This window comes from Esox lucius, chromosome 6 (assembly GCF_011004845.1).
Source record: "Esox lucius isolate fEsoLuc1 chromosome 6, fEsoLuc1.pri, whole genome shotgun sequence".
In the NCBI taxonomy this organism is placed as follows: Eukaryota; Metazoa; Chordata; class Actinopteri; order Esociformes; family Esocidae; genus Esox; species Esox lucius.
This window is the reverse complement of record NC_047574.1, coordinates 6,593,743-6,602,895: the sequence shown is the minus strand read 5'-3', so window position 1 is coordinate 6,602,895 and position 9,153 is coordinate 6,593,743. Positions and strand designations below refer to the sequence as shown.

At 46.3% G+C, this 9,153-nt stretch overlaps 1 protein-coding gene across 1 annotated transcript; it reads right to left on the bottom strand.

The window, feature by feature from the left end:
- Nucleotides 1–266: 266 nt before the first annotated feature.
- On the bottom strand, nt 267–8,311 carry oat (ornithine aminotransferase). The gene is made up of 10 exons (XM_010868851.4): nt 8,185–8,311; nt 4,873–5,100; nt 4,422–4,646; nt 4,161–4,256; nt 3,788–3,915; nt 3,169–3,291; nt 2,771–2,899; nt 2,559–2,672; nt 1,603–1,747; nt 267–1,396 (listed from the first exon to the last, which is right to left on the bottom strand). The coding sequence occupies exons 2-10, from the start codon at nt 5,084–5,086 to the stop codon at nt 1,236–1,238; spliced, it is 1,335 nt and encodes a 444-aa protein (XP_010867153.1). The 5' UTR covers nt 5,087–5,100; nt 8,185–8,311; the 3' UTR covers nt 267–1,235.
- Between the last annotated feature and the right edge of the window lie 842 nt (nt 8,312–9,153).

Here is a 9,153-nt window from a genome sequence, read left to right as displayed (position 1 = left end):
TTTCATGCTCTCAGGCAAGTATTTTGCGTTGCTGGAAAGTACACAAAACTGTCCGTTCTGGCCCTGTGGCCAGCATATTGTCCTGCTGAGTCTACCTTCCGTTATCCAGTATACATTTTCATATCAATCTTTGCAAAAAGAGTGACTCCAAATGTGGTTTTAAGCTAATTAATATTGAGTGCAGGTCTGGGAACCTGCTAGTTCAACATCCCAAGGGCTCTTCAAAACACATTATGGAAAAAGAAATAACTGACAGGACATCAGAATAGGACTTCAGCTATTTATTACTATGAACATGTTATGTAACAACTTCAATGATAGTATTTTCTTGCAACGGAATCCCTATTACAACCAACCAGCAACAGTTAACAGACCGTTTAACATTCCTCTCTAGAAATAAAACACAGGACGCACTTCAAAATGCACCCTATATCCTAGGGCACTAGGTTCACTAGTTAGTGCACTTGCTCCTTAGGGCCCTGGTCAACTTCTGCCTTTAGTGCCCTTCTGTCAATCAGCGTGCAGATGACAGTCCAATTAGAATACCTTCATTACTTTCAAGTATCAAAAGTACCATTCATACAGCAGTTAAGTTGTAACATTTACTTTTCTTTTTGTATAACTTCAAAGAACAATTAAAGTAGTTCCCCTTGAAATACTGAAATATCTTTCTCGGTTTTGCCCATGCCCACTATGCATAACAAAGAATCAAGCAAATTTCACCAACTAGCTACAGCTGCAAAACATGAAATAAATTATTCTGTAGAATTAAATAAATTGTATCTTTCATTGTCTTTCAAAAAAAAAACACTTCCCTCAGTGTGAGAACCACACAGTTTGACCATAAAAATCCATCCAATCAGGACTCTTCCGTTGGAAGAGTTTAAAACGGCGCCGGGTAGAATGTCACCCCATGTTGCTATGGAGCAGCAGTGTAACCCTTCAAAAGACAAGCTAATCAAGCGATAACACTTATTTTGCCATTTACTAAATGGCAGAACTTCACAACATTTCTTAAAAGCCTCCCACATGTACATTCCAAAAAAGTATTAATATTAAATGCACTTGAGTACTTCTAAAATATAATTCAATAACACTTACTAGTAAATGTTTAAAGTAGGTAAAACTTTCCAATCATTCACAGCAGACGTTATGGTAGTCGTTTTTAAGATCAGTAAGATTGAAAGGCGGGTCCATATAGGCTCCAGTGTTCCAGAACAACTTGTAAGGTGGTTCTAGAAGGACATTATGGTTCTCTGGATGATGTCAGCGCACTCTCTGACTTCATGGTCCTTGATGATTAGGGGAGGGGCCAGTCGAATGATGTCACCATGTGTGGGCTTGGCCAGCAGGCCATTGTCACGCAGGCGCATGCACACTCTCCAGGCGTCATAGTCTGGAGAGAAAGACAGCACACACGGGGTGGGGGGGTCAGTGCAAAACCCTGCCAACTAGATGTTGGTTGTTCATCTAAAACTGGGGACAGTCTCCCTCATCAGGTGGTCACATTGTGCTGCCAAGCCCTTTGGCTTCAGCTGCATGAGGACGGGGTTGTGTAGTGCCCCTGGCGATGGGGTGTGTGTGATGGCGGTCTGTTCATACCTTTAGTCTCCTTGATGACAATGGCATTGAGGAGCCCCTTGCCCCTGACGATGGGGACAATATCTTTAGGAAGCTTCAACAATTCAGCCCGGAGTAACTGGCCCATCTTCTCTGCGTTCTCCGCAAGCTTCTCCTCCTCGAGAACCTGTAGTGAAGAGTACGAGCCACACCACTAAAGGACAACAACTCTCTCTGTCCAGGTGGTTTCACGAAGGCTTAGGAAAGGACTTGAGTGGGGCAAAGTAATGGTGTAAGCAACTGCGTCCAGGAGCATAAGTTACAACCTGCCATAGAGTAGCAATGGCTTCCTGAGCATTTGGCTTGGCTAACGTTAGCAAACTGGGCACGACCGACAGTGGCGTTGGTCTGGGTGGGCGGGGGGGGGGGGTACTAAGTATACAGGGCCCTAACGTGTAGAGGGGCCCTCAAAAAATGCTTGAATTTTGAATTAAGGGGGGTGTGGCCCTCAGAGGGCTCCTGTGTACAGGGCCTGTGTACGAAAGCCAACTAACATTATACAAATCATGCTAACTTTTTAACTTCAGAAATATGGATTATTGGTCAACAAAACACCATAGATAGATATAAAATCGCACGCATAAAATATACCAACATTATTACACGTTTTATATTTTGATTATTATAGCCTTGTTATGTCGAAATTACCCACAATGCACCAACATCACCGGCTTCGACAACGACATGCTGGGAGAATAGTGGCAAATGGATTCCATCAGTTGAAAGTATTCATATCTACTTCAATCAGGTGGCGTACAATGGCCTTCACATCAGATTAAATCAGTCACACCCCCCACCCCAAATAAGGCACCATGGTCGGTCAAACATAAGGTGTTGTTTACCACCCCCTCTAGAAGAGCTTCCGTCCATGTGGTACAACGACACGGTACTGTTGGACTTAGCTGGACCCAGTAACTGACACCAAGTCCGCCACCTACCTCCAGCGACGCCATGGCGACGCGGCAGGCCAACGGGTTCCCGCCGTACGTTGAGCCGTGCTCTCCGGGCTTGATGGTCAGCATCACCTCGTCGTCGCACAGCACCGCGGACACCTGCGGAGACGCAGAGAAGTCAGGGAACGGCCGGGAAAAAAAAAAAAAACAGTCCCCGTGGAAACGTGGATTTGTGTTTCGGCACGGGTGCCACTCACGGGGTAAACTCCACCCGACAGAGCCTTGCCCAGGATCACCATGTCAGGACGCACTCCCTCGTGGTCCACAGCCAGCCGCCGGCCTGTACGGCACAGCCCGGTCTGAACCTCATCAGCAATGAAGAGCACCTGGGTCACGAGGCGGAGAGAGACACCTCAGTCGTCTGTTGTCCCCGCCAGTCACACGATCCCCACATTAAAAAAACCACCAAGCTCCTACCAAAAACCACCATTCTAAAAATGTATCCAAAACGCCAGATCGAAATCCCAGTCCCGGATAAGAGGGGGGGGGGGGTAAGACGGGGTGAAAGGTCATTTGGGTAGGAGGAGCCATCCGTTTCAGCGGGAATCGGTTGTCACCCGTACTGACCTCTAAACTGACACGGACAGGAACTCACGTTGTTCTTGGTGCACAGCTGTCGGACCGCGGTGAGGTACCCTGGATCGGGAACCACCACACCCGCTTCACCCTGGATGGGCTCCACCATGAAGGCCGCTACGTCAGGGTCCTGGAGAGCGTTCTGGAAGAGGCGGTCGTAGTAATCAGTGTCGTGATAATCACATTAATGGATTAACAGGGCTGTAAGAGCTCCCTGCACTGGGTATAAAGACAATGTGAAAGCAAGGCTCGTTTTCGACACGCTCACGAACAACTAAAAACCTAAATGCAGATTGTTATTATAATCATTACTGGAAAGCATTGGACTTCTCTGTCGTGGCTCAGCTCTGAACAGAACCCACCCATAGTAACCCCATAGGGTCACTCAGCACACGAGGGCATAGTCTGCTGGCTTCGCTCACTTTCCTTTCAAAGAGTCCAACGAAGACCTGGAGAACCATGTGACCAGAGTTCCCACGTAATCTGTGACCTTAATTCATCAATCAACTACAAGGGAGGAGTGACTCACGCAGACGCCGCACCCTGACATGTAACAAGCTTAACGCCCGTGTCCCAGACCTGCAGTAACACGTAAACAGCCGTGGCGGGGAGGCTGCGCGGCCTCGTCAGACCCATACCTCCAGAGCAGCGATGTCGTTGTAGGGGACAAGCCCAAAGCCAGGCATGTAGGGCCCGAAACCCTCGTAGCTGCTGGGGTCGGTGGAGCTGGAGATGGCTGCCATCGTACGTCCCCAGAAGTTCCCATCTACAAAGGGGTGATGACGTACGTTCACATATTAACATAAACGGAATTATAAAACAGAACATTCTCAGTAGTCTTGGGAAAACCTAACTTGCCATTCAACAATGTTAGAACAATGGCTAACCATACTATAAAATGTCCACGCCTGGTATGGACAGGTTATGGACAGGTTATGGACTCTGACATAGACAAGCGCATTGAATTTCAGCACGGACATTATGGCGTGAAAGCCAAAGGCATGGACTTACTAGCGAAGATGATCTTGGCCTGGTTCTTGGGAACCCCCTTCACAGTGTAGGCCCACTTGCGGGCCAGCTTACAGGCCGTCTCGCCACCCTCCACACCTGGCCCAGAAAGGGACAAACCACGTCACTCGCTACACCCAAACACCCAGGCATGGGAATACCTCCACGCAGAGCCACGGAGCAGCACAGCGGAGCCGGCCTGGAAACATATACAATGTTGTGAAAGGAAACTATCCAAGCCAGCAGAGCCAGCGGCCCCCTTACCGGTGTTCATTGGCAGGACTTTGTTGTAGCCAAACAGGCTGGTGATGTACTCCTCGTAGGCCCCCAGCACGTCGTTGTAGAAGGCCCTGGAGGTCAGCGTCAGCTTGGAGGCCTGGGCGTTCAGAGCGGCAATGATCTTGGGGTGGCAGTGACCCTGGTTTACGGCGCTGTACGCACTCAGGAAGTCAAAGTATCGGTTCCCATCCACATCCCACACATACAGACCTAGGGAAGGGGGGGGGGGGGCAGGGAGCGTATCCCGTTATGATTACAGACCTGGGGAAGGGGGGGGGGGGATAAGGAGCGTATACTCCCAGGATATAAAAAGCCAGGATGCCCTCAAAATTCTGACTTGGTTCTGTACTGACATACCTGGTTCAATAAGGGTTAAATAAATTTTGCCATGATCCTACAAATGAACCAACTGAACAGAATCACCAGCCTCACTCACCTTCTCCTTTCTCCAGCGCTACAGGGAGCGGGTGGTAGTTGTGAGCTCCATAGCGCTCCTCCCTGGCATACACCTCCTCCGCCGTGAGGGGGAGGTCCGCCTTCAGTTTGGAGGCGGCGGTGGAGGCGGGACGCGTCCCGGAGTGGACGGCTCTTCTCAGGGCCGGGGTGGCACTCCTCAGGCGACAGTGCAGCTTGGAAATCATCCCTCTCATTGGTTTAATGTCCGCTACAGGCGGAGACAGAGTATTCATTAGGCACCAATCCAGCTGCTACAGGCAGGCGTTCGGAGTAGACAGACGACTTTATTATGCCAAGCAACAGGAAGAAAGCACTTCTGCACACCAGGTTCAACACAGACAGAGAAACCTAGAGAACAATCCTCATCATTTGGACGGGGCAGAGTTCTAGCGAGACGTTGGTCACGTCGGCCCAAGAGCACAATGCAGTCCCCTTAATTCTGCCTTTAAGCACTGGGGGTGGTGGTGGTGGGGGGTGGGGCCACGCAAAGCACATAGGGTGAATCCTGCGATAATGACCCCATTGCTGTTGGATATACCCGTTTCACCTGGGCCAGCGGGGCTACAAGGTGGGGGTGTTGACAGACCGAACCTCAAACACGCGCCACCATGGGCTCAGCCTGGGAGACGCCATATTCCCGGTGCCCCAGCAGATCTGCTGAGCCGCCTTTCTCTTTCACACACGGCACAATAGTAGAACTGATCTCCGCAGGGCCTCTCTGGAAGCCACCGGATCAGGTCAATTAATCCCCCCGGGGACCGTTCCGCGGTCCTTACTGGCTCCAGCAGGCAGCGCTGTCACAAGGCCACGGATTGAACTGCCGGAAGGTATTGGTCGAGTTGTGTGATACGAGAAATAGCTGTGAAAGAAACCAGCTAGCCGATCACTTGTCTGACGTCTGAAACGCTGATGAACGATCAAGTGACACTACAGGTTTAATGATTCATATCGACACAGCGGAAAATGTGTGACGACTGATCAGGCATTCTGGCCTTGCTTCTTCAGAAAAGTTGACGGAAAAGGCTAATAATGCATTTTGTACATGCACTATGACTTAATACATGTATTTTGTTAATTTTCCTGGAAAAAAAATAAAATGTGCAATACTGTTTTATCACAATTTTCTGAACTCTTTAAGCCTACTTCCATTTGATGGGGGCATGGGTGAACACTTTTCAAAGCTACTCGTTGAAGAATTTTAGTACTGCAGGCAAGTGAAATATGAAATCCCCACTGTAGGCTAATCTTTACTATTCAGATTTCACCTTCTCTGAGAATGCTTGCTTGGCAGCTCAGAGATTCACTCAACTTTCAGTAAAAATAAAAATAGAACGTTTCTAAGAATTAACAGATGATACAGGACATTGACACGGGTAGGATGGCAGGGGGGTATTTCTGGAATGGACATATATTGTCATTTTAAACTTATTTTATAGACTAAAAACATCACAGAACACATAATGAAATTCCTCTCCAGGTTGCCAGCCAGTGCAGGTTGCTCTGCACACTCACCACGCAGCTATGAGAATAGTTGCCATAAATTCATTAGTTCCCCATCCAGTACAAGAATAAGACATAGCATGGAATAAACAAGGACATATTTACAGGTAAATAAGGCCACGAGCCTTGTGCAACAGGGCATGTCAACCACCCACAAAATGGAGTTATCAATAACTGGCTAGTACAACGCAACTTAAATCCAATACGGACTTCGACAACGCGGCTTACCGTTACGCAATGTTTGACATTCCACGTCACCACCCACCTGACCCCCCTGACCCCACGCACTGACATTGGTTAAAGCAAAGTGATAGGTCGTTGCAGAACTGCCTCCCAAACACACCCCCTCTGCCGCCCCAACCAAAGGCTAAAATAAGATCACAACAGCCAGTCACACGCACAACCCCAGAGGTCACGTTCACAAAGTACCAAACAGGAAAACGGACTAAAACAGGCAGGAACTGATAACATGGACTTGTCCAATAAACACCAGTGGTTGTTTATTTTCTATATGCAAATTTGTTTTGTTTGAGGGTGCACTAACGAACGACAACTTCATCTCCCTCTGCCCTGACACAGGTAGAGGAAGTTGGAGTTCAGCGGAAATAGCTGCAAGGGCCACTGACCTGGTCTTCCTTTTGCATGCCTCCACAGTCCATACAAAAGCTTATAATGCTTTAATTACCATAGCATATTTGGCAGCAAACCAGGGACCGGATTTCTGACCAAGCATTTCCCCAGACACTGGTATTACTTTGAAGAAGCCCAGGGCAAATTATATCCTTGCGCCCCCATTATCAGCCAGATAATGATAATTTTAAGCAAACAAAGTTAGGACCAGCAGGTGGGAAAACATTTACCAGGGCATTTGGCCCACTTTGGGCCAGTCTGCACATATCAATCTATCGGAAATGCAATCTCTTAAATGGGTCAAGTTTGTCATCTCCAGTAATAAGTTAGTTAACTAACTAGGATAGTGACTTTCATCTTCAACATTATGTTTGAAAATTAAAATTTTTCACAGATCTGGTGCAGTTAACACATCCTGGTGACTAATTGTTTACCTTTCATCCAAAATCCAACCTCAGAAAATAGATCAATGGGTTTCAAAAACCAAATCAACACGTCTGACGGCCATCTAGGCAAATTTGGCATATAGGTATATTAAGGTCTGTTTTCCACTCTCAATATTTCTGATATAGCCGTCCCTATATCCATTAACAGCATCACGACCTTAATAAAATTTCATAAGGACCAATTCAATGTTCCCCGGAGAGCCCCGGGACAAACACTACTTATTTGAGTTTTTTTTTTTTTTTTTTATGTTATTGTACTTTCATATATTTATTCGTAAAGCACATTGAATTGCTTCGATGTATGAATTGTGCTATATAAATAAACTTGCTTGCTACTGTCCTCCTAACCATCACAAACTAAGCACATCCGCCACTGCCAATTTAATGGAAAATTACCTGCACTGGCATTGCTGTACGCTATGCTAACTTGCTAGCCAACTTCACCAGCTTGTGAGCTATCAACGCGCATTTATTTCGTATTGCATGAAATGTAATATTTGATCGTTAGTTAAACAAGACTTTATTACGCGACTTAACTAGCTTACAGTAACGTGCGTTACTTAGCCGTATGTAAAAGCCGGCTCTCTAGCTAGTGCCCCCCACCTCCTACTCGAGCCATCCAGCCGGAGAAACTCATGTTACCGAGTAAAACGTTAGTTTAATCACTAGAAAGAACCTGCTTTTTGGCCGAATCGTAGATCAAACAATTACTGTACCTATAAAATGTGAACTCCCCTTGAAAACCGCGTAGTTTATGATGTCTAGAAACAGGAGACAGCAAACACTAGTCAGATCCTGGGCTGGTTCACGTAGACAGGAACGAACACTGTTGAAATTAGGCTTTACGTCTCTTGCGTAGGCTTTATTTAATGACCCGCCCCTTACCCCCCCGGGGTTGTAACATATCGAGTGTTTTTGTATCCTGGCATATCTCAAGAATTACACATCAAATTTGGGTTGAGCGAATGTGCAAATATATATACCCATATACCCTCAAGGTAGCGCTAGAAATGCACTGAAGTCATTGAAGTGGTACCCTATGTTAGAAATGTCTAGCGCAGCACGGATGATGCGCTATACTTCCAATGATGCAATATCCGAAATAATTGCGATCGAGTTGGAACAGTTCGACGTGGGCATTCTCTGTGAAAATAACTTTAGGGTAATGCAGCGAGCTTGTTTTGTTATATTTATGAAGCAAAAAGCACGTGTGATGTGTCATCGTCGAATCTAATGCTTTAGCCTTGACTGTTTCAAATGTAAACATTTAATTAAATGGCTTTAAAGATATTGAAAAAACCCAACCTGAACAAAAATAGTCTGTATATAAAATGTATACCATTCCTTATTCGGTAATTTGGTCTTTTTCACAGCAGCCATCCAGCCAAATAAAACTGCCTATGTTTGACCAGCTCACAAAACTGCATTCTGCAACACAAACTGTCATGTTAAAGTGGACAGTAACTGCTAAGGATTGCACAAGAGTTCCATAACCATCCATCATTCAGAGTGTAACTCATGCCGACTCCTATATAAAGTACATTCAAAGTATTCGGACCTCTTAACATGCTCCACTCTTTATGTTATAAACTTGACTAATAATTGATTAAATATTTTTACGTCATCATCCTACACACAATACCCGACAAAGTGAAAAACACGTTTTTAGAAATTTGTGCCAATTT

Excerpts from the sequence above, each read along its gene's own strand:
- oat (XM_010868851.4), bottom strand. The coding sequence starts at position 5,086 with ATGAGAGGGATGATTTCCAAGCTGCACTGTCGCCTGAGGAGTGCCACC. Across the intron at positions 2,673-2,770 it reads TGTCGGGTGGAGTTTACCCC|GTGTCCGCGGTGCTGTGCGA; the intron begins GTGAGTGGCACC and ends GCGTCTCCGCAG. Across the intron at positions 1,397-1,602 it reads TGTCATCAAGGAGACTAAAG|ACTATGACGCCTGGAGAGTG; the intron begins GTATGAACAGAC and ends CTTTCTCTCCAG.